Source organism: Dendrobates tinctorius, unplaced genomic scaffold, assembly GCF_039654945.1.
Source record: "Dendrobates tinctorius isolate UK_male_01 unplaced genomic scaffold, ASM3965494v1 ptg000009l, whole genome shotgun sequence".
In the NCBI taxonomy this organism is placed as follows: Eukaryota; Metazoa; Chordata; class Amphibia; order Anura; family Dendrobatidae; genus Dendrobates; species Dendrobates tinctorius.
Window position 1 is genome coordinate 18395401 of NW_027361677.1, and position 25071 is coordinate 18420471.

At 47.9% G+C, this 25071-nt stretch overlaps 1 protein-coding gene across 4 annotated transcripts in view; it reads right to left on the reverse strand.

Annotated features, from left to right (window-relative positions):
- The window catches only part of PIEZO1 (piezo type mechanosensitive ion channel component 1 (Er blood group)), a 156727-nt gene that overhangs the window by 17399 nt on the left and 114257 nt on the right, over nucleotides 1-25071 (reverse strand). For 3 of the 4 annotated variants that reach the window (XM_073583269.1, XM_073583261.1, XM_073583286.1), the window contains exons 21-42: nucleotides 24794-24994; nucleotides 24504-24708; nucleotides 24316-24420; nucleotides 23315-23468; nucleotides 16679-16922; nucleotides 16290-16386; nucleotides 15050-15218; nucleotides 14824-14913; nucleotides 8530-8606; nucleotides 8305-8382; nucleotides 7661-7761; nucleotides 7432-7561; nucleotides 6045-6116; nucleotides 5134-5306; nucleotides 4373-4503; nucleotides 4095-4301; nucleotides 3719-3977; nucleotides 3441-3629; nucleotides 3182-3350; nucleotides 1227-1332; nucleotides 375-522; nucleotides 76-290 (exon numbers count right to left, since the gene is read on the reverse strand). In XM_073583269.1, coding sequence (XP_073439370.1) covers nucleotides 76-290; nucleotides 375-522; nucleotides 1227-1332; nucleotides 3182-3350; nucleotides 3441-3629; nucleotides 3719-3977; nucleotides 4095-4301; nucleotides 4373-4503; nucleotides 5134-5306; nucleotides 6045-6116; nucleotides 7432-7561; nucleotides 7661-7761; nucleotides 8305-8382; nucleotides 8530-8606; nucleotides 14824-14913; nucleotides 15050-15218; nucleotides 16290-16386; nucleotides 16679-16922; nucleotides 23315-23468; nucleotides 24316-24420; nucleotides 24504-24708; nucleotides 24794-24994 — 3320 coding nt within the window. The remainder of the gene's footprint in view (nucleotides 1-75; nucleotides 291-374; nucleotides 523-1226; nucleotides 1333-3181; nucleotides 3351-3440; nucleotides 3630-3718; nucleotides 3978-4094; nucleotides 4302-4372; nucleotides 4504-5133; nucleotides 5307-6044; nucleotides 6117-7431; nucleotides 7562-7660; nucleotides 7762-8304; nucleotides 8383-8529; nucleotides 8607-14823; nucleotides 14914-15049; nucleotides 15219-16289; nucleotides 16387-16678; nucleotides 16923-23314; nucleotides 23469-24315; nucleotides 24421-24503; nucleotides 24709-24793; nucleotides 24995-25071) is intronic. The other variant, XM_073583277.1, reaches the window with a different exon arrangement.

Genomic DNA, 25071 nt, shown 5'->3' on the forward strand with positions numbered 1-25071 from the left:
ATAATGTCATCAGGTTACTGCAAGGCCAAGGTGTATAGACCCCACACGACTTGGGCTTTACATTGGGGTTCTTACCTTTCAGTAACTGCTGGTAGGATGAAGAACATCCAGACATGGATGCCAATGACCAGTATCACCTGGAAGATCAGCTTCCCAAGTACGGTCTTCCGAAGGTACAGAGCTCGATCGATCACCATAGTTGAGAACTGGATCAGAAGCATCACAAGGAAGGCCTCAGGGACCTGATCGTCGGACAGCGACGAGGTTATGTCAGCAGCGGCTGAGTGTTTCTAGAGGGGAGAAGCGACTGAGATCAATGTAATGGTGATGTGGTCGTAAATGGCGATTTGGTAACAAACTTCGCAGTCACTTACCCCAAATGCCCAGAAGCCAAAAATGATGATGACAAAGTCCACCACATCAGCGAGGAACATAAGAGCATAGACATCGGTGGCCGCTCGGTACTGTGTGTGAAGGATGTCGTGGAAGAAAGCCTTCACTGGTTTGTACACTCCCTGCACCCTACAACAGGAACGGGGTTACAAGCCAAACTCAGATTTGTAGAATCGATTAGCAGGACCTAGTATGACGTCCAAGACTGTGGTCTGCGACGCCGGCATGGGAGCCACGAGATGTGCCCCTTATTTGGTGCACGTGACATCAAACCAGCAAAACTGTGGATGTCAGGATTTAAGAGGCATTTCTCATGGTCACAGACCATCATCGTAAACTCCGGAACGGGTCATGCGAATAATAACATTTTAAATAGACGTTCCTAATCCTCTACTCTGCCAGCGACCCAAGACCTTACTGTAATGGTATGACACACACAGGGGACTATGCTGTATGTTGCAGAGCTGCTCTGTATTTTCCTGCAGGGATCTGCATGCAGAAGATCTTCAGATTGATACAGTAACAGCGCCAGCTCAGCAGACCAGACTCCTACAAATATCATTAACACATTGCTGAAAACTTCTAAAAAAAAAAAAAAAAAAAAAAGCTTTGGCATATCAGTTCTTTGTGCATTTCGCATGTTGCAATGCAGAGGATAAATCTGCATCAAATCCTCAACTAAATCCACGAAAAAAAAAAAAAAAATCTGCTACGCGAGAATGTGCCAAAGCGATTTTATACAAGGCTATTGCTAGAGTCTCACTTCATTCATTCCCCTCGTGAACATTGATGTGCAAATGGGATATTCAGCCAAGAACCTGCAAACCACTTACAGACGGATGAAAAAATTCTCAACCTTCATTCCGACCATCTTCATTCTCATGGCCGCTGGCTTCCTTTTCTTCTTTTCTGTATCTTGCTTCTTTTCCTTTTTTGCGTCTAGGAGAAAATTGAATATTTTGTCAGAACCCTACATGATTATTACCAGAAATGATACATTACATTCGACTTGATAGGATATTATGGAAAAAAATAATTTATAGCTCTACGTGTATGATGATGGGAGCAGAAACAGCCATAGAAAGCGTTATGGTCTGAAGGGTCTGAGCATTAGAACATAAAATACACTGGTCAATAAAAAAATAAAGGGAACACTTAACACAATGTAACTCCAAGTCAATCACACTTCTGCGAAATCAGCCTGTCCAGTTATGGAGCAACACTGATTGTGAATCTACTTCTCCTGCTGCAAATGGAACAGACAACAGGTAGAAATGATAGGAAATTAGCAATACAGCCCCTATAAAGGAATGGTTCTGCAGGGAGTGACCTCAGACCATTTCTCTGTTCTCATCCTTTTTGGCTGTTTTTTTGGTCCCTTTTGCATTCTGTCATTGCTCTCACCCCTAGACGTACTGTACAGTAACATGAGGCAGTGTCTACAACCCACAGACGTTGCTCATGTAGTGCAGCTCATCCAGGATGGCACATCAATGCAAGCTGTAGAGAGAAGGGTAGCTGTGTCAGTCAGCACAGTGTCCAGAGCAAGGAGCAGATACCAGGAGACATGGAGGGGGCCTTAGGAGGGCAACAACCCAGCAACACGACCACTAGATTCTCCTTTGTGCAAGGAGGAACAGGAGGCCCTGTGCCAGAGCCTTGCAAAATGACCGCCAGTAGGCCACGAACATCCATGTGTCTGCTCCAACTGTCAGAAACAGACTCCATGAGGGTGGCATAAGGGACAGTCATCCACAAGTGTGTGTTGTGCTTACAGCTCAACACCGTGCACGGCGATTGGCATTTGCCAGAAAACACCAAGATTGGCAGATTCGACATTTGCTCCCTATGCTCTTCACGGATGAGAGCAGGTTCACACTGAGCACATGTGCCAGATGTGAAAGAGTCTGGAAAAGCCGTGGAGAGCGATCTGCTGCCTGCAGCATCCTCCAGCATGACTGGTTTGGCAGCGGCTCAGTAATGGCGTGGGGAGGCATTTCTTTGGGAGGGCTGTACAGCCCCCCCATGCGCAAGCTAGGGGTAACCTGACTGCCATTAGGTACCGGGATGAGATCCTCAGACCCATTGTTAGACCATATGCTGGTGCGGTTGGCCCTGGGTTCCTTCTGATGCATGACAATGCTAGTCCTTATGTGGCTGAAGTGTGTCAGCAGTTCCTGCAGGATGAAGGCATTGATGCAGTGGACTGGCCCGCCCGTTCCGCAGACCTGAATCCAAACCAGCACATCTGGGACGTGATGCCTCTTTCCATCCAACGCCACGTTGCACCACAGATTGTGGTTTAATCCAGGTCTGGGAGGAGATTCCTCAGGAGACAATCCGCCGCCTCATCAGGAGCATGCCCAGGCATTGTAGGGAGGTCATACAGGCACGTGGAGGCCACACTCACTGCTGAGCATTATTTCCTCAGTAGTGACATTTCCACTTAAGTTGGATAAACCTGTAATTTGATTTTGCACTTTGATTTTGAGTATCATTCCAAATCCAGACCTCCATGGGATATTAATTTTGATTTACATTGATCATTTTTATGTTTTATTGTTCTCAACGCATTCCACTATGTAATGAACAAAGGTTTGTAACTGGAATATTTCATTCAGGGATATCTAGGATGTGGTGTTTTAGTGTTCCCTTTATTTTTTTGAGCAGTGTATACACAAACTGGTCCTTCACAAACCCATATGAACCAACGCTAACAGCCCACCCATATGTAACTAGCACAAAACCCTGATCTCATCGGCATGACAAGCATCTCACCCATGCCCACCTTTGTCCAGCTCACTTGTCTGCGACTCTCCTCTTTTCCGTCGACGCAAAGAGCTGGTACTTCCCTTGGGATCCGGCTCTTCAGACAACTGGATTTCTGCCTCACTTTGTTTTTCCTTCTGAGGTTTCTCTGCAGATTCCAAATCCTTACGATCCCATAATCCATAACTCTGGGGAGAAAAAAATAAATAATAAAATACTGATGTATGTGAGGAGTTGCCCTTGGGGCAGGTATGAAACACTTGTGACAACCTCCTTACCATGAGCAGCGATCGATGGAAGAAAAGTGTCAGAAGTTGGATCAGATCGTATTTGATGTAGGAGTCGCTCTTCTCCAGGCCAAGGATGCGAGGAGGGAAAAATGGTTTTCCGTCGTAGCGAACGAGAACGGTATCACTATTCCATGGGAAGAAACCAAACTGACCGAGGTATTTAATCACCACCATAATCTGCAGGATGAAGAGCACGACAAGGGTTCTAGGTATTTAATGGGATAAACGCCAGTGATGCATTAATACCAAACTGATGGCCGACGTACCTCTGTATAAATTATAGCAGTCATCCAAAAGCGCTTGCTTGGCCGGTGTATGGCCAGCATGGCCCACAAGAAGACCAGGATGGGGAGAAAGAGCGAAATGAGCGAAGCGCTCACCATGTTATTTAGGACGATGATGAAGTAGCAGAGTAATTCAGAGTGAGCCGCGACCAAGTGATAGAGGGCAAACAAAAACCTTAATGGTCGACTCTGTGACCTGAAGAAACGCTGTGAGTCGGAGAGTTCAGGGAATGTGAGCGGCCTGTCGTATGGAGACATGTAATATTGAGAACATACGATAAGGAAAAAAAAAAAAAAAAAACTGGTAGAGAACACTGCAGATGTCACAGGAATGGCTGCATTATGTAGCAGTGGTTACCTGCAGACCAGCAGTTCGCTGGCAGTACGGGAGCGTCTTGTTGGCTGGATTTCCAGGGAGCCTTTATCTGATGGACTGTCCTCCCAGCCGACGGCAGAAGACATCTGCTCCATACTGTTAGTGCGGGTGTTGTAGCCGGTACTGAGCGGAGTAATGATATCTGTGCAGTCAGCCATGCTGCTGAGGCCCTCCTCTTCCTCACAACCACTAGGGAGAAGTCATTATGAGCACAGGACCAGTGTCCTCCATTTATACCCAATGTCTACCTCTATGCTTACCTTGAAGCCATGCTAGTCTGTGAATCCAAACCCTTATCAAAAGTAGTCCCAGCGGGCAGAGAGGAGGCCCCGGGTCCTTTCTTGTCCTTCTCATGAAGGGAGGAGAGATCCTTTCGAGAGACATCCTCACCCTGAAAAGTAATAAAAGGCAACGTGATTGATGATCACTCCATGGAATATAGAGTAACTATACTAATATGTCATAGTGATATCAGAAGCTTTGATAGATGGGGTCCAGCTCCCGAGACCACCACTAATTGCTGAAACTAGGGCAAATGTGCAGAGCGTGTTCTAGAGCTGTGATCGGCTCTACTCCAGTAAACAGAGTTAGCCGAAGACTACTTCCGACTAAAAATCTTCAAAGACAGTCAATCACCCGACCTTTCGTACCAGCGATAACTGGGGGTCTCAGCATCTGAAAACCCTCCTATGAAAGTCCAGTTACGCTTTAATGGATTTGTACATGATTGCAACCATTTTTTAAGTTACAAAAAAAAAAAGCAGTGGACAGGGAACGACTTCACAAGGTCTGCCTGTAGTCTGTGACCATGGAGACACCTAATTCTTCATGGGAGCTGAGGAATACATTTCTTATTAGTTGCTTCATTTTAGATGCATTCTTACCCTTTAAGCTGATGAAAGTGGCTGCATTGAGTCAAATTCTCAAGACACTACTTTTATGGCAATATAGTAAAGGGATGTGGTGACAGAACGATTACAATTCTATTAATTATGTCACTACAGAATATATTTTTTTTTACCTTGGACAACTTTTGGGTTAAAATGTATCTCTCTACCCACAGTACAGTGGACATGTCCACATACTGCTTGGTCAGAGTACCCAGCCAGTCTATGAGACCATCCAACATGGCGAGGAAGAGAACCCAGAGGAACTTCAATATGTCCAGTATACGTTGTACCACGTTCCTTCCACCTGGAGGAGACTAAACAAAATCAGAAGAGAACACACAATATGGAGCCAAACGCAGCAAAGCCTAATAAATCAACACGACCTTCTAGAACAGTCGTAAAAGCGACACATCAGGCCCAATCCGGTAATACTTCAATAAAAAGTGTTAATGTAAGCTTCTCGCTCGGTGACTTCATTTCTTTTCTCGCTCCAAAGATGCGGTTGCAGAACAGGTCTCAAAAATTAAGAATTTGGTGCAGAGACAAAGAAAACAGTAACGAACTCAAGAAGGCATTAAGCAGTGGTGGTCACGTGTTATTCGTGGCTTCGGATCATACAACGTAGAGAACGAGCTGACATGGTGGTGGGCGAGTTATTTATGACCGAATTGGAGGTGGTAAAATCCTTTGAGTAAAAATTGTTATTTTTGGCAAAGTAAGTAGAATCTTTACCTCATTATTGGGTGGGCCTTGTATTAAATCTTGTAAGATGTAAGGAGGACATGTGGATTTGAAGATCACTTCTTATAGGTTTCTAAATACCTGCTACAGTCGATCGCCTTGGAATATAGACAGACTGCTGCAGTTTTATGCTGTACAGTCAGTTGGAAAGGGAAGACGGATGCAGAAGTCCTGCAAATGGCGGCTCAGTGTGAGCACATTGCTCCAGTTCTGAAGCCGAGCAGGTAAGATTAGATATTGGCTAGAAAAGGAGATATACAATACCAAACACATTACCACCCCCATATAACGTCCTGCTCACCCTGCTCCTCATCCACAACCTCTTCTGTCGCACTTGGTGGTTCCTCCTGGTTCTCGTTTGTGGATTCTCCTGCTTAAAAAAGCAGCAACATTACTAATGAGACAGATTTAAGGAGACAGATTTAAGGATACTAAAGACACAGATTTAATAGTGAATTGTAAATGTTGCGCTATTAAAACTGTTCACAACCAGCGCAGTAAATAGAGGGCACATTATGGACGCCAAATGCCAGTGGTTCAATGCGCCAGACTTCGGCCTCATTCAGGCATCCATTTTTTTCCCGTATATTAAAAATTAATGGACCGATTTCTGTCAGTGTCCTGGATCAGATTTTAATCTGTGTGTATTTCTACCATCAGAATTTCATCAGTTTCTCTCCTATACAAGAAAAAACCTGATGGAAGTTTCTCAAGCTTCTCCTAATCTGTAAAAAGATCCCTTCATCGCTATTCTTAATGGGAGTCCTGAAGACCAGAGAGCGAAATGCCAGGCTCCCTCCAGTGCTCCCATTTAGAATGCAGTACAGGTGCACGTCTGACCTCTGCTCTTCAGAGCCCAGTTCTCGGGGTTGGTAGGGGTCCCAGTTGTCCAGAACCCTAGCGTTTGGGAGGTGATCTATCTTCTGTCCTATGGATTGGGAAAAACTTCAAAAATTGCTACAGCCCCTTTTAGTAATACAATTCCTCATGCTACCAGCCCAACACAATCTCGTGAATGTCAAGGTTTGTTTAACCTCTTGGTCCACACATTTTGGGAAACGTAGGGTTCAAAAAAAATTGACCAAGTCCAATTTGTCTTCTGTTCTGTGCCACAGGTAAGTTACAGGTGCTGTTAATTACACAAATTAGAGAAGCATCACATGATTTTTCGAACAGTGCCAATACTTTTGTCCACCCTCTTTTTTATATGTGTGGTGTGGAATTATATCCAATTTGGCTTTCGGACAATTATTTGTGTTTTTTCATTTAAGACAAATTAAATGAAGATAATAATACCAAAGAATTTGTGTTTGCAATCATTTTCAGGAAGAAACTGAGTATTATCTGACAGAATTGCAGGGGTGTCAATACTTTTGGCCACAACTGTATATGTCCATGGCTTGTGGTTTTATGGCTGCACTAATCTGTATACTGGCATCCAGTAAATAAAAGAAAAAAGTACTAGGAGGACACATCTTTAAGGATCTTTGCCTGGAAAGCCTTGGAATGGGGTGATTGCCACTTAAGAGTGAAGCTCCCACTGATCTAATATTGATGCCTTTCCTAAGCATTTGGACATCAGGATAACTCCTTTTAATCACTGAGCCCCTTAAGAGGGGTCCCAGGAGTCAGTGCCTTCCATTTTAGGTAGGTAGGTAAATAGGACAAAAATCAAATTAAATAGATACCTTTCTCCTCTACTGATGCTCCTTTCTTCACCACTTGTCTCGTCTTCTCCATTTCCATCCTTTGCCCGTGGTGCCTTTTTCTTTCTTTCAGTGCTGTCTTGGCGCTGGTGACCCAGGCCTGATATGCCAACTACGATATCCAAGTGATGGAGGATTATACAGGTCAGAGAGCCCACCAGATGAGAAACATTCCCAATTATTTGAGGATTGTCTCTGAACCTGGTCTTACCTGGAAAGCACTCTGCTTGGGTGGTCTCTGCTCCTCCAGTGCCGAGTCCTCATCTTCCTCACTGTCCGACTCAAACAAGTAATAATCTCCTGAGTGCAGAACTGTCAGGGACACAAAGAAAACATATATAGGCAATAAGTACTGGGGGAAAAAAAAATAGTGTGCCTCAATCTCTACACACTGTCTTGGCTTTCATTTCTAAGGAGCCATTTCTAATATAACATTAAGCTGAACATATCCTTAATCATGATGTCCGGGACAGCCTGATGAAGTGTGCGTATCCACCTGAAACGCATCATTGTCATACATCATGTAACTGTCAACTCAGATGCTGTTTTACCCTCTGCTAAGCACTTTCGGTGAATAAAGATAGAAGTTTGTTGAGCTGGATTTTCTTCTGTTTTGGTATTGCTCTACGCCTTGACACAGTGTTTCCTGCGCTCCGAACACCTAAGGACGTCTATTACGGTGAGTTAGACTTTTTTTCTAGGTCACCTTAAATACTGATGTGAAATCAGTTTTGCAATATTTTTCTTCATCGTTTCCTTTGACAAGAAATTTATTATCTATATTCTTATTATTCTCACCTATTAGTAGGAAAGTAAGTTTCTTGGTGTATCACCTTGTGTTGTCCCTATAACTACCTGAAGCATGATCTAACCATGGGCGGCTCCAGTGAATCTTCTTTTTGGACGAGACCTTTTTACCACCTTCCTCTCCACCTGGAAATGAACAAAAGAAATGTTTCTTCACGTCACCAGGAGATGTAGACTTCTTAATATAAAAACACTCAATTTTCCTCCAAGCAGGAGCATAACATTTCAAAAACTTATTCAGCTGTCGATCCAATGCCACGTTACTGATTGTACCTGCATTTTCCTGCTCCGTTTCACTTTGCTTCCTTCCTTGATGATAACGCTCTTGTTTGGCTCGAATTCTTTCCATCCTGCAGAGAACAATTGCCGTCCATTAGTAACACTGGTCCAAATAAGAAAAGAATCAATAATAAACCACCTCCTTGTTTCTTTAAGCCTCTCTGTATAATGAATACACGGAGGGACTTAAAAACAAAGTTTTCAAATGGCAGACATCGATGAACTGTAGTCACTGCGAGAATTTGCAGCTGACTGATCATGTAATCCACGGATGGGCAATATGAGAGTGGGACACATGGTTATAGAAAAACATTTAAACCCAGTGACGCCTTAGGGCAGATGTATATAAATGGTCAAACTTTTTTTTCCTCCTACGCCTCATTGGGGGACACAGACTGTGGGTGTTATGCTGCTTGCCACTAGGAGGACACTAAGTAAACACAGAAAAAGTTAGCTCCTCCCCTGCAGTATACACCCTCTCGCTGGCTGGGAATTCCCCAGTTCTTGCTTAGTGTCTGTAGGAGGCACTTGGGTCTGGGTTCAGACCCCACCGTTTTTACTTTATTTTTGAATTTTCTGTAAATTTTTATTTTTTAATTAACGGAGTGAAGGGGGCGACGGTTCCTTTCTACGGCCCGCTCTCCCCCGAACCAACAACAGGCAAGCACGTGGAGTAACCCTTCACGTACCTTTCCTGCGACGAACGGGGCTGATTCCTCTGATGATGGTTCCCATGATGGTTGAACGGATACGAGGGCAAGCGCAACAAGATCGCACAGGAGTGCATGGAGAAGGACCTGAACAGCGCTTTTTCGGATGCCCTGAATCAGCCCCAGAGCTCTCGTCCCCCTACCCAGAGGGAGGACCAATCGAGCATACCTCTTTAAGCTCTCCGTCTCCCTACCCAGAGGGAGGACCGATCGAGCATCCCCCCATTCAAGAACTCCTCCAGCTCTGCTACATCAGCCCAGGAGGAGAAGAATGGACTTCGGCGCTGACTTAGGCACTGGAGTTGAGGTATGGGGTCAGGTCCTGTCCCCGGGAGAAGCGCTGACTTAGCGTCGGCGCACCAGCGCCCCATCGTGGCCCCTCGCGCGCTCAGCATTTTCAGATGGCCCCAGAAATTTAGTCCCCGGCCTGCTAGGCCGCAATTTCAATAGTGCCGCCCCACCCCCAGCGCCTACCGTGGGTAGGCCAAAAATTGAGTGCCCTGCTTTTCCGGCCTACTAGGCCACAATTTGAATAGCGCCGCCCGCGCTATTGCCGCCGCCCCCTCCTCTTGGCGCCTCTCGCTCCTAACGAGACACGCAATTTTAATCTCGGGGGCCATGTCTGTTAACTCTGCTGCAGTTAACCCTTGCAGGAGCAGCCGAATATTGGGCGACGCCACAGGGCCACCGTTTTTCCTCCCGGGGGACATAACACAGGACCGAGGGTAAGCTGCATTTGCCCTCAGATTAAAGCTTAACCACTTCCCGGCACATTCTCTGCAGCTGCATCCAGACTCTGCCGTTAACCCTTTCTGGAGTGCTATGCATCTCTTGAATGAGACTATACGGGCTGTTAATACACCGCGTTTTTAACCGTGTGTACCACTTGCAAGTCTGCCCTACCCAGTGCACAATCTAATCCGTTATGCACGGACCGCACGGCCTGCGCCCAAACTGCGCCCCGATCTGCGCTCCAACGCCCCTCGCAGCGACTGTTGACAGGCTTCCTGAACCTCGTACCCCTGAGTGGGCTGTGCCCTGTCACGGTCGGTGGAGTCTCTGACCCAGGCTATTCTACCTCCGTGAGGACTATTTAAGTCAGGAGCCATACTCGTCCCAGGGATGGTCAGGTCTCTGAAAAAACGGACACATGGCGCGTTCCCTAGTCACGTTCACGCTTCAGCATCAGCGACTCCTGTCTCTCGCTCGCCTCTCCTGAGGTTCACAGCGAGCATGCCTCTGAACTCGTATCTAATGTGTCAGCCCCTCAGGATCCTCCAACTGATCAAGAGTCGCTTGATTCTCTTATAGAATCAGTCAACAGAATTCTGTAGTTGGACGAGGAAATTATTCATAGTCTCATCTATGGAACAAGCGTGTGCGCTGTTATTTACCAGCGTCCAGTAACATAGGGATTGGCCACATAAGATGCTCACTGGGCAAAAGTATACTCTGGCTAAATGCTCCAGACCTATTGAAGGATTGATTACAGTTCCCTCCGGTGAACCTTCCTGTACCGCGTCTTGCTTCTACAACGCTCCTATCTGTTTTCTGAGGGTGCCTCAGTCAGAAACCCCTCCGTCAAAATTGACTACTGCCGTTTAATATTTGGAAGCTTCAGGAGCGGTTTTTGTTTTTTTTCTACATCATCCTTCGTGGCAGTTTAGGTCACCAAGGCAATGGCCGCTTGGGCAGAAGTCCTGATTTTTTCATTCCAGGGCACCAATCTTCTCCGCAGGCAACCACTGTCGCCAGCCAGATGATTCACGCAGCGGTCTTTGTAGTAGACTCTTCTTTTGATACCGCCAATAGCGCGGCTCAATCTGCCGCTAATGCGATCTCCATTAGAAGAGCCCCAGGGCTCCGCGGCTGGTGGGCGCATGCCACATCGAAAAGATTGTTGACTTCTCCCCCCCCTTTCAAAAGGGTCGTCCTTTGAAGAGAGACTAGACCAGCTCATTTCTGATTTTACCAAGGGGGAGAAAGTAAATTCCTTCCTCAGTAAAAGGGCTGTTCGGCTGTTTCACAACCAACAGCCGACACGTTTTCGATCTTCTCGCATAATACGGACCTAACCGTTCTTGGAAACCCAGGCCTAGGGATTCTGGATCTGGGGGAGCCAGATCTCATACATCTACCCAATGACGTCAATTGGGTCAGGAGGTTGGTGTTCTTCGGATACAATATAGAATTTCTTCTCCCCTTCAACCCGGGGGTCTTGCTTTCCTTTTCCCCCCCAAGAGAAAGACAAGAGTCTTCCTTCAGGCTGTTCAGGCTCTAATAAAGGATGGAGTCATCATTCCAGTCCCCCTTCACGAAAGGTTTAGGTTTTTTTATTCAGACCTTTTTTGTGGTTCCAAAAGAGGACGGGACCATGCGACCCATTCTGGATCTCAAATTGTTAGATCAGTTTCTCAAAGTACGGTGATTCCGAATAGAAGCTCTCCCATCAGCGAATAGAAGCTCTCCCATCAGTTGTCGCTTCTATGGAAAAGGGGAGAGTTCCTAGCATCCACCGACATCAAGGACGCTTACCTTCACGTTCCGATCTGCCCGTCCCTTCAGGAGTTCCTGTGTTTTGCAACTCATGAGAAACACTTCCAGTTCTTGGCTTGTCCTTCGGACTCGCCACCGCTCCCAGGGTTTTTACCAAGGTCATGGCGGCTGTCATGGCCATTCTTCACTCTCCAAGAGTGGTAGTGTTACCGTATCTGGACGACCTGCTCATCAAGGGTCAGTCCCTTCCAGCCCGTGAGGAATCTGTGGATAACAGTAGATAGACTGTGAAAGGTCTTTCCCAGGACCGGCTCGCACTTCCCGCGAGTTCACCACCCTCCCTCAGGAGAGACCCAAGCCTTACAACAAGCAACGTGATCTCTTTTTCGACCAGTTTCTCACGCCATCCGTTTCACCATGGGAGTTCTCGGAAGGATGGTGACAAAGATGGAAGCAGTTCCGTTTTCCACCGTTCCACCTCAGTCCTTTACAACATGCGTTGCTGTTAGCTTGGAACGAGAACCTGTTCTCCCTGGATCGTCGGATTCCTCTGTCCCTGCGGGACAGGCAAGCCCTCAGGTGGTGGACACTGAGGTCCTCCCTGAATCAAGGGAGGTCTTTACCCCCACTAAGATGGTTGGTAGTAACCACCGACGCAAGTCTCCTCAGCTGGGGTGTGGTCTCCCATTGCCACACGGCACAGGGTCATTGGTCAGCCTGAGAGTCACGTCTCCCCATTAACATTTGGTGACACGAACAATCACATTAACTCTACGGAGTGTCCACCTCACCCCATCGGGTCTCAATCCGACAACGCCACGGTTGTAGCATATATCAACCACCAGGGAGGAACCCGGGACAGGATGGCCATGCACGAAGTGAGTTACATCTTCTATGGGGCCGAGACCAACCATTCGCCCATCTCAGCAAGCCACATCCCGGGCTTGGAAAATTGGGAGGCAGATTTTCTCAGTCACCAAGGCATTGCCTTGGGGAAGTGATCTCTTCATCTGGAAATCTTTCAGCAGATTTGTCTTCATTGAGGGACCCCGGATGTGGATCTCATGGCCTCAAGACTGAACAACAAGGTTCCTCGGTTCGTTCCCCGATCGCGCGATCCATGCGCCATCGGAGCGGACGCTCTAGTTCTGCCATGGCACTGTTTCCGGCTCCTGTACATCTTTCCCCTCTTCCCTTGCTTCCGAGGGTCATCAAGAAGATAAGAGCAGAGGGAGTACCAGTGATCCTAGTCGCGCCAGATTGGCCGCGCCGAGCATGGTATGCAGAACTAATACAACTGGTCGCTGACGTCCCCTGGCAACTTTCAGATCGTATGGACCTACTCTCGCAGGGCCCGATTTACCACCAGAGCTCCGAGGACCGGTCTTTGACGGCGTGGCCGTTGAATCCTGGTTTTTAACTCAGGCTGGGTTCTCTCACGTCGTGATCTCCACCATGATTGGTGCTAGGAAGCCTGTGGTCATGCGCATATATCACCGCACCTGGATAACCTTCTTTTTCATGGGCAAGGTTCATGGTCAATCACCTCTAGTGTTTTCCATTCTGGCCATATTGGAATCCCTTCAATCTGTATTTCGATCAAGCCTCGTGCTTTGCTCGCCCAAGGGCAAAATTTCAGCCTTGTCAGTGCTTTCCCAATTTGTCACCAGGCTTCAAGTCAAGACGTTCATTCAAAGAGTTTTCAATGTGGCGTCTCCTTATAGAAGGCCACTCATGGGGCCTTACCCTGGTTCTCGGGGCCTTCCTTTTCGGACTGCTGTAGGACGTGCCACTGACCCTCCTCTCTTGGAAGGTGGTCTTTCTAGTGGCAACTACGTCAATCAGACGAGTTTTGAAATTGTCAGTCCTGTCCTGCCGTTCTCCTTTTCTACATTTTCATCAGGAGAAGGTAGTTCTCAGGATGTCCCCATCCTTCCTGCCCAAGGTCCTCTCCTCTTTCCATCTCAACGAGGAATTTGTTTTGCCTTCCTTTTGTTCCGGCGCCAGTCCATCGCATCAAGAAGGCCCTCCATACCGTGGATGTGGTTAGGGCGCTGAAACGGTACACTTCGCGGATGGTTCCCTTCCACAAGTCAGATGCCCTGTTCATGCTCCCAGAGGGGCATAGGAAAGGTCAAGTCGCGTCATAAGCAACGCTAATGGCGATTCAGGAATCCTACCGTGTCAGCAACGCGCCTGTCCCAGATGGGATTAAGGTGCACTCTACCAGGTCAGTGGGCGCCTCTTCGCCCATTTGGCACCAGGTCTCGGCAGACCAGGTCTGCAAGGCTGCGACTTTGTCCAGTCTGCATACTTTTTACAAGAAATTACGAAATTCATTCTCAGGCCTCTCCGCGAAGCTGCGACTTGGTCCAGCAGTTTGCCTACATTTACAAACATTGCCTAATTCATTCTCAGGCTTCTGCGAATGCAGCTCTCGGCAGACGCAGCCTGCAATTGGCAGTACCACGGGTTAACTCAGTGGTACATGGGGTATTAGCAGAAGTATGCTCCCCACCCAGGGACTGTTTTAGGCCGTCCCACGGTCTCTGTGTCCCCCAATGAGGCGTAGGAAAAATAGGGATTTTTGTGTACTCACAGTAAAATCCTTTTCTCCGAGCCAATCATTAGTGGACACAGCACCCACCCTGTTTGGCCTATTGGCTCACTGTAGCATTTTTATGTTTTGACAGTGTTATGATTGTCATTCGTTTAATACTCCTACTGCTTTTTTCACCGACCTGGGGAATTCCCAGCCAGAGAGAGGGTGTATACTGCAGGGGAGAAGTTAACTTTTTTCTGTGTTTACTTAGTGTCCTCCTAGTGGCAAGCAGGATAACACCCACAGTCTCTGTGTCCCCCAATGATTGGCTCGGAGAAAAGGATTTTACGGTGAGTACACAAAAATCCCTATTTTACTTTGCCCATAGCAATCAATTGCAGGGCAGCTTTTATTTGTCTAATGATCATGAACAATGATGGGACGCTGTCGGCAACAAGGACAACTTTACAGCTCTCCCCTATAGATGGTAAATGAGGACATCTTTTGCCCATTGCATTGTCAAATATATTGGCCACTTACTGTTTCTTGAGCTGACCAAGTGATCGTTTCTCTGTGTCTTGGCGGAAATCCATGTTTTTCCTGATACTGGCCATAAAAAGCTCAAATCCTCTACAAAGAAAAGATTTTTTTTACATAAAAAAAATGGAAGATATCCATCTTTCTGCAATATTTTTATACACTTTGTACCAGGAAATAGATTTAAATCTGTTTTATATAGTATGCAGGGGGGAAAAAAATATCAGACCTGGAGGCCTGCAGGGAGGAAGCGCGGAGGTCAGAGACAACGTGCAAGAAGTAGGAGCTGAGGAAGACTCTTCTCTGCAGAAGAAGAAAGAAAAAGCAAATGCTGTCCCAGATGATCCCGGCTTCTTCCACAGGCAGTGGGCAGTCATGACCTTTGTCGATTTCCCTGGCTAGAGGCAGAAATGGGGGAGGTAGTAAATGGCAAATCATACATTATTATGACAAATAAATGGCCGTAGAATGTTCCTTCTGATTTGGTCTCTACCTCTGACCTCTCTTTATTAATCTACGTGTTATTAGAAATCACAGTTCTGCAGAATTTACAGCTACAATCCCAAGCTATCAATGTCATAGCTTGCTTTGTGATTTGTATTTCATCAATCATTACCCCCAAAACAGCTTACTGCATTTCTAATATGTTAGGAATGTGTCTACCGGAACATTTGTTGGCGATTTTCAACAGAATTTTAAATACAGCTCTGGAGTATAACACATGCTGTAATGCCAAATTTACAGTTACTCAACTTATCTCAATTATTTTTTGCATCTAAAAGGCAGCTATAAATTTTCATTAGAGTTGGTGCGAATCGATCGATGGTCCGTCGGCCACGGCAATAATCTTCTGCTGCTGGATGGCATCACTGGCTCTTCTGTTGATTTGCCGGCCTGGAGCGATGTCGCAGGTGCCAAGCCGGTTAAATCAAAAGAGGATCTGGGGATGCAGTTGGTTAGGAGTAGGTTATCGTAGTTCCTGTCCAGATTATTGATGTGGCTGATGGACCGGGTCTTGCAAATTGATTTGCACCAACTTTATTGTTAATAGTTTTTTTCCTACTGATGTAGCCTCCACATTGTGCTTAATATAAATCCATGTGCAAAACCTGCTAGAAACCACAGGTTAATTCCAAGAGACATTACCAACTGCAAAACCAAAAATATAGTAAAAAAAAGTATCAGCATAGTATAGCAAGGACCAGAGAATGGTAAAAATGCTTGGCATCATTTACAGGAACAGACGGAATGACGAAAAGCTCATCTCAGATCTTGGTTTAGAGACATGGAAGTGATATGTCCCATGTTGTATTTTTGTTCTGTAGTTGATTTAACCATTCAGAAATTTATCTGGCACTAAGTTCAGAAATCTTTGTTAATTCAAGAATGCAGTGGCTAATAATTTGACTTTACAATTGCATTAGGCCTGTGATGAATTCTACACTCCAGGCTTAATCGGTGGTACTCACGATTGTAGTAGCCCTTGACGGTGCACACCAGGCTGAACAGCTGTATTACCCAGCAAAAGTTGTTCTGCATTTGCTGGATGAAGACACAAGACAAGAGCTGGAAAAAAAAAAGAGGGGTATGAGTTAAGAGATTAAGGGAGAAATTAAGGAAAAAAAAAAAAAAAGGCAACTAATAAAGCAATCTGCATACACCATAAAGGCAGTGCGACAGATCCAATTTCCATCCATTTTTACCATCTGTGTTGCATAGTTTTTCTAATATGCAAGAATTTTGGTAAAAAAAAAAAAAGATGCTTTTTTTTCTTTTTAAACCTTTGCTGATTTTTTAACCTTCTTATTAAAAACAAAGCCACACACCTAGAAGTTTCTGGCTAAAGTGTTATTCTTACCGACAACAGATTCTTGGACAGTATGACGGTAATGTTATAGATGATCAGACAGTCCCATAGCACCAGTCTGGCTTTCACAGGCTTCTGGAGGAGTGCCATGCCAAAGAGGAGGAGGTAAAAGCAGGACATCAGGTAACCAAGTCCAAAAACGCTGATCCGAGTGGCTCCGGTGATGAATACAATCGCCAAGACAAACCAGAACAGGAAACGGAAAACCACCACCTTCACCATGTCCAGATAGGACCTGTAATAAGAAATATTAGGGTTCATTGACCGATGGTGTTCTAGAAGAAGGAGCAGACTTTATGCACTCACATGTCCTTTAATACTAATCCACAGGCAGCATTTTGTCATCCATATTATTACCAAAAGTCTCAGCTGACCTGAACAAACAGCATTATATATACACCTGATGCTGTTAGGTCGGGCCAACATTTCTACACTGGGCTCATTACATGACAAAAATTCCTTCAGTGAGAACCGATCAAAATTCCCAAAGTTTTAAAAGGAATATTCTGGACCAATCAGATACACTGTGTGGTATTTAGTAAAACAGGATTTTTAAGTTGCTTACCGTAAAATCTGTTTCTCGGAGCCTTCATTGGGGGACACAGAGACCATGGGGGTGTATGCTGCTGCCACTAGGAGGCTGACACTATGCACAAAAAAGGTTAGCTCCTCCTCCGCAGTGTACACCCCACCGACCGGCAGGGAATTCCTCAGTTAGTGAGAAAGCAGTAGGAGAAGCAACAGAATAGATTGAAAAACAGAACAGACAACTCAACTGTAAATAACCAACAAACATAAGGACAGGAGTTGTAGAACTTGGGAGGGTGCTGTGTCCCCCAATGAAGGCTCCGAGAAACAGATTTTACGGTAAGCAACTTAAAAATCCTGTTTTCTCGTTCGCCTTATTGGGGGACACAGAGACCATGGGACGTCCCAAAGCAGTCCCTGGGGTGGGAAACAAACTTCCATCAGGCCAGCGGACTCACCACCTCCGCCTGCAGAATCCTTCTACCTAGGCTGGCATCCGCCGAAGCGTAGGTGTGGACTCTGCAGCATTTCACAAACGTGTGAACCGATGAGCAGGATGCAGCTTTGCAAAGCTGCAGCACAGAAGCTCTGTGGCGTACCGCCCAGGAGGCACCCACTGCCCGAGTAGAGTGGGCCCTGATCCCGGAGGGGCTCCGCGACGCTTAACTCGGTAGGCTTCCAAAATTGCCGATTTGATCCAGCGAGCAACAGTGGCCTTTGACGCCGGGAGACCTTTCCGCGCCCCGTCTGGAATAATGAAAAGCGACTGTCTTTCGGAAGGGAGTCGTCCTAGACAGATAGACCCTTATCGCCCTAACCAGATCCAGCTTGTTGAAGGACCGCTCTCGGGAATGAGCGGGACTCGGACAGAAGGACGGCAGAACGATCTCCTCCTTGAGGTGAAACGAAGACACCACCTTCGAATGGAAAGAGGGCGGAGGCTGTAGAACCACCTTATCATGGTGAAGTACCAGGAAGGGAGATTGGCAAGAAAGAGCTGCCAATTCCGACACGCGCCGGACGGAAGTGATGGCCACCAGAAAGGCTACCTTCCAAGAAAGGAGAGAAAGGGAAATATCTCTGATAGGTTCAAAGGGAGGACCTTGCAGAACCCCTAGAACCAGATTAAGGTCCCATGGATCCACGGGCGCCCGGTACGGCGGAACTGTGTGAGCCACGCCCTGAAGAAAGGTCTTGACCTGAGGACAGGAAGCCAACGTCTTTTGAAACAAAATGGACAGTGCCGAAACCTGACCTTTCAAGGAACTGAGGGTAAGCCCCGCATCCAGTCCTGCCTGAAGAAACGCTAGGATTGAAGGGAGCGAAAAAGACATGGGCGCGAAGCCATAGGACTCACACCAAGTGAAATAGGCCTTCCAAGTACGGTAGTAGATCTTGGAAGAAGATGGCTTTCTGGCTCGGATCATGGCCTGAATTACTTGGTTGGAAAATCCTGCTTGTTTCAAAACCTCGGTCTCAACAGCAACGCCGTTAAAATGAGCGGCCGAGAATTGGGGTGGCAAATCGGACCTTGAGACAGCAGATCTGTTCTGCCTGGAAGCTTCCAGGGGGCGTTTGCGAGAAGGTTGACAATGTCCGCGAACCAAGACCTTCTGGGCCAATTCGGGGCAAGGAGAATGACTGGAATTCCTTCTGCCTTGATCTTCTTCAACAGCTTGGGCAGAAGAGGCAGGGGAGGGAACAGGTAGGGGAGTTCGAACTGCGACCAAGGAACGGCCAGAGTGTCGGCGCCCACTGCCAGAGTGTCTCGAGACCTGGAAACAAACTGTGGGACTTTCCTGTTGAGGCGAGACGCCAGGAGGTCTACGTCCGGGGTGCCCCACCGACGGAAGAGCAGAAGAAACACCTCCGGATGTAGGGACCACTCCCCCGCCGCGAGGCCCTCCCGGCTGAGAAAATCGGCGGTCCAGTTGTCTACGCCGGGAATGTGTACCGCGGAGATTGTCGGAACGGAGATCTCCGCCCAAAGAAGAATCTTGGACACCTCCGCCAGAGCTGAGACACTCTGTGTCCCCCCTTGGCGGTTGACATACGCCACCGCTGTGGCATTGTCTGAATCCGGACAGACAGTCCCTTGAGGAGTTTCTCACAGTGAACGAGAGCCAGATGGATCGCTCGAATCTCTAGGACGTTGATCGGCAGAGCTGAATCCCGATCCGACCATCGGCCCTGAACCGTGTGGTTGCGGAACACTGCCCCCCCAGCCGAGGAGACTGGCATCTGCTGTTACTATCTGCCAGTGAATGGGAAGAAAGGAACGACCCGATAGAATGAGAGGCGACGTCAACCACCAGTTGAGGGACCGCTTGATCCGGTATGAAAGATGAACAGGGCAATCCAGGGACAGAGGCGATCTGTTCCACCTCGACAGAATGGCCTGCAGGAGAGGTCTGGCGTGAAATTGGACAAAGGGAACTGCCTCTATCGCCGCCACCATCTTTCCCAGGACCCTCATGGCTTTACGGAGGGACGGGAGTCGTGTGATCTGCAGCGATCGTACTTCCTGCTGCAGGGAGAGAATCTTCTCTTGTGGGAGAAAGACCCTTGACCGACGAGTGTCGAACCGTAGGCCGCCTAGAAAGACCAGAGGTTGGGTAGGAATCAGAGAGGACTTTTTCCTGTTGATGATCCACCCGAAATTGGAAAGAGTGTCCAGGACGATTGACAAACTTTGGTGAGCCTGTTGAAATGAGGGAGCTTTGATCAGAATATCGTCGAGGTACGGGAAAAGAACGAGACCTCTGACCTTCAATGAAGCCAACAACGCAGCCATGATCTTAGTGAAGACTCTGGGAGCGGTGGCAAGACCGAAGGGCAGTGCGACGAACTGGTAGTGGTGCTGCCGAATCGCGAGACGCAGTAACTTCTGATGTCCGGAGAAAATTGGAACATGTAAATAGGCATCTTGGATGTCTATTGAGCACATGAATTCCTGCTCCTCCATGGAAGCGATGACCGAGCGAAGCGACTCCATGCGGAAGTGGCGAAGGCAGACCCTCTTGTTGAGCGGCTTGAGAACCAAGATGGGTCGAGCTGCGCCGTTTTTTTTTTTTTTGTTTTGTTTTGTTTTTTTTCGGCACTACAAACAGGTTCGAATAGAACCTTGTGAAGCGCTCCGATTCGGGAAAGGGCACAATCACCCCGGAACTGAGGAGAGAGGCGATAGCCGTAGAGAACCCAGAGATCAAGGCTGGATCTTTTGGAGGCTGGGATTCGAAGAAACGATCCCGTGGAAGAGAGACGAACTCTATCTTGTATCCTGAGGATACGACCTCCCTGACCCAAGCTTCCTCTACGGAGGCCAGCCAAACGTCCCTGAAGGAAGCCGATCTCCCAATTGGAAGGACCCCTCGAGTGCCCGACGATAGTCATGCTGAAGTAGACCGTCCAGATCTAGATCTGGACGGTCTGCCCTGGGAAGAGTGGGATCACCAGGAAGGAGTGGGTCTGAAGGAAACTTTCTATCCTGGCGAGCCTGCGGTCTCTGATGGTTGGAGTTGTCTGCCGTATTGAAACAGCGGAAAGCCCGAAAGGGTCGAAACTGACGCCTTAGTGGAGGACTGCGAGGCTTGGACTGAGGGAGGAGTGAACTCGTGCCTCCAGAGGTGTCCTTAATAATCTGGTCCGATTGGGACCCAAAGAGGCGCACCCCCTGAAAAGGCAGGTTAGTGAGGGACTTTTTAGAAGACAAGTCCGCTTGCCAGGCCTTTAGCCAAATTGTACGTCGAATTGCAACTACGTTGCTTGACGCCTGAACTGCGCAGGATGCGGCATCCAAGGAAGCGGCATCCAAGGAAGCGGAAAGAAGATAGACCCCCGCATGGAAGATCTGATTGGCGAGATCGGCCAAACGCTCCGGTTGCGCTTTATCCAAGATGCCCTGACGAAGGTAGTCTGCCCACGTGGCTATGGCCTTTGCTGCCCAGGAAGAAGCCAAGCTTGGACATACCGCCGCTGAAGCCGCTTCGAAGGCAGACTTCGCCAGGGATTCTATAATCCTGTCATTAGAATCCTTTAGGGACGCCACACCTGAAAGCGGGAGAACCGTATTATTGGAAAGCCTGGACACGGGCGGATCCACCGAGGGAGAAGCAGACCAGTTGTCCGTGAGCTCCTTAGCGAATGGATAGAGTACGCCGAGACGCTTTCCTCTTTGAAAGCGTCTGGTCGGATCCTCTCTTTCCCTGGTAAAAATCTTTCCAAACTCGGAATGGAAAGGAAATACCCTGGAGGGAGTTTCTGCCCGTCTGAACGAAACCTCCTGATCTGAGGATTTCGCAGGGGAGTCAGCAATATCGAAGGTATGATGGATCGCTGCAATGAGGTTCTGCACTGTGAACTTCATGTTTGCATCCTGGTCTGAATCCAGCTCTAAAATCCCCTCAGATGACCTGTCCGAAAGCGCTTCACCTGACTCGGGAGAGGAGGCCCGAGTGGGAGGCTGCTGAGAAGGGCTATGCGGTGAGATGGGGCGAGGAGAGGATTCCGGCTGGGTCTTTTGCGACTAACGCTGGCTGACTCAGATGGAATAACTTGGGACCTGCTTGGCCCTGCCGAAGAGTCCAGGGGCAACGTATCCAGAACGGTCACCAGGGACTGAGACACCTTGGTGAGGTCTGCCACTGATTGAGATAGAGAGGAGGCCCAGCCAGGCGTGGGGGGGTTCACCCTCACCTGGGGCAGTAGATGGCCCCTGGATGGCGTCAGGCTGAAGTTAGACATAGTGAAAAGCTGAGGTAGTGCCGGAAGGTTGGGGGACAGAGGGCGGAGAAGGGTCAGTCTGCAGTGCAGAGCTACTCACGGTCCGGTGTCCCCAGAAGCGATGCTCTGCGACCTGTCAGTGGATGCGGGTCAGATCGAAATCCGGCCGACAGACCACCTGAGCGAAAAACCAGCTGGCAGATGGTGATATCCGGTGACGAGCTGGTGTCCGGCTGACAGGCTGGGAAAATGGCGCCTGCCTGAGAAAGAGCGTGCGTCCAGGAGAGGAGGGAGGGCGGAGCACACCACAGGGTTAAAACTCTCTGCCCTCTGGCCAATAGCAGGCTGGGCAGGTGAAGGACAGGCGGTGGGAGGGCCTGGGAAGAGCGGGAGAGAAGCCCGCTTAGAAGAAAGGGGCGGGGGGCGGGGCCGCGACGCTGCGGTAGGCCCGAACTAAAGCCGGGGCCTAAATTAGTTGCGGCGGCCGCCTGTCAGCAGGGGGTCGGCGCGGAGGTCGGAAAAAGGACGCTGTGTCCAAGGGAAGAAGGAGAGGAAGAGGCCCTGTACTCCCTGTCCCCAGAAAGGGGGGAGGGAAGGGGGGAACGCGGGGGCCAGCAATATGGAGCATGGTGTGCCTATGGGCGTAGGGCGACTGCGAGCGACCGCAGCGCCCGCTCCCTGTGCCATTGAAGAGGCGCACCCCCTGTCCGTCGGGAATGGGCAGGCAGGTAAATAAAAATAAAAAATCCATACTCACCCATCCCCGATCCGTTACCTGGGACTGAAGAACTCCTGCGTCTCATCCAACCGACAGGCTCTGGTAGGCGAGTGGGAGGGAGACTGGCGACAAGGACCCCTGGAGTCGCTGGCACGTCTTGGTGTCGGCGTCCGTCTGGCTGGTCCTGCCGCGGAGAACTGCAAGGATACGGGGTGGCAGTACACGCCGTACTCGCAGACTCCATGTGGGAGAACAGATGTGACTTTTCACTCAGTATCACTCCCGTAGAACCTGTAAAGGAACGACGCACGACGAGGTAGATAGGGGTCTATTGAAAGACCCGTGTCCACCTCCTACTGACACTAAGCTAAACTGAGGAATTCCCTGCCGGTCGGTGGGGTGTACACTGCGGAGGAGGAGCTAACCTTTTTTGTGCATAGTGTCAGCCTCCTAGTGGCAGCAGCATACACCCCCATGGTCTCTGTGTCCCCCAATAAGGCGAACGAGAAAGGGGCTATGGTGGGGGAGACGGGTGCATGACCCGCTTTATGAATTATTTTTTTTTGCAGTGGTGTCACGCGCCGATTCCTCATGTAAAACCCAAAATTACTAATTTACTGGGAGTTTTGCTTTACTGGATGACAGGTTAAGGATCTCACCGACAGTTGATGAAGTTTGGGGCCAAGTTGGGTCTGTCCCCGGGAAATTCTATCTGCTCGGTGTTCTCCCCGGCCACGGTGTACCACTCCTCCTTCTTTTCGTTAACAAATACTTTCCACTGTTGGGACACACACAGCAGCAGGAGAAAGTCACCTGCAATAGAAGAAGGTCAGCAGTATAAAAATAAAGAATGTTGGAGAAGACAACCTGGAGCATAAAAGGAACAATAGAAATTGGCAGAACTTCAAGGAACTATGGCCTCCTCCTGTTTTATTGGCTTGGACACTGAATAGTCAAAACTCACTTTGAAGTGTACTGATCCTCTGGTTACAAAGAGGGGGGTAAACCTGCCGATTCCTAAATACACATAGGCCGGATATGTTCTGTATTCCAAAAGGATGAAGGGGATACTGAATGCACAAAGTGGACACCGCAAGGGCTCGTGATGGAAACAGATCTGGAACATGCTCATTTATTAAGTAAAGAAAGTCTCCATTGCAGATGAAACATGCGAGGAAAGGAACAAGGGATTTAAGCAAACTAAGTATAAGTAGATAGAAAGAGTGGTCTAATAAAAAAAGGGGTCTCAGATACCCTGCTCTGATGGCGCCACGAGTGATGGTTGTTTTGGAACTCCCATACATCTAAATGGAGCGTGCTTCACATACATGTCCATGGTCCTCAACAAAAGTTGACACATGGGATTAGGGGGCAACTCTGCTCTGAAAATAAGCGAGACTTCCACCAATTGAATATTTATGGCGCATCTTTTGGATAGGTCATAGCGCAGGAGTAAAGCTGTCTAAGATATCAATGCCACTTCTGCACGGTCCAACGCAGAACATGATGGATTGATTCAGGTTTTATCAATGTTCTCGTGGGTCTACACTTTACAGACACTTCTGGAGCCGGTTGGGATGTGGACATTGATGAGAGATAATAAGCGTTACTTGACAGTAGCAAGTACACCTTTGGTTATACATTCAGCGACCTAACTTACTGATTAGGTTGGTAGCGTTGGGAGGAGTGTAGAAGTCTGGAAGATACATCCATTTTATCAAGGCAGAGTTGACAGGAACAAATTTATCCCATCTCCAGGGATATTCTGTCAGTGAATACATAAAAAAAGGACATGTTAACGACTGCCATAGGATGTTTTAGGATGCCGTATGGCAGAACCGTACTTACCAATGCAGAGCACAGGCGGTATACCCAGACACAGCACGTACTGCCAGAGGAGGAAGAAGATAAGAAACAAGCAGTACTTCGGCCACACTTTTGCTATCTTCGCTCTCTGTCGCCGGGTCAAGATTACAATCAGCCAGCAACCGTGGAAGATAACCATGAAGTTCATACGCTGACCGATTACATTCACGGTTAAGAGGAAGCAGATCTGAGATTGCAAAGAAAAAGATATAAGATAAGTACAGAAAAAAAAAATGGTCATGAGACCGAGCTGCGATAAGGCACAGCCATACCTCCAGGCCAAATTTATAGAAGAAATAGTTAATAAAATATTTGATGCAGTTGAGTAGACTTTGATCGAGATGTTCTCGCCACACGTCCGGGAACACGGTCTGGTTTCGCGGTACCTCCAGTTGGTATCGCTTACGATAAAAGGTTTGATGGCGGTACACGATGGCCTCAAACGTCAGCAAAACAAGGACCTGTAAGTGATTCTGTGGACACAAGAATATGTAAAAAAAAAAATGTAGTTAAAGTTTTACAGAAAATATGTAAACAGATATTTCAGGAT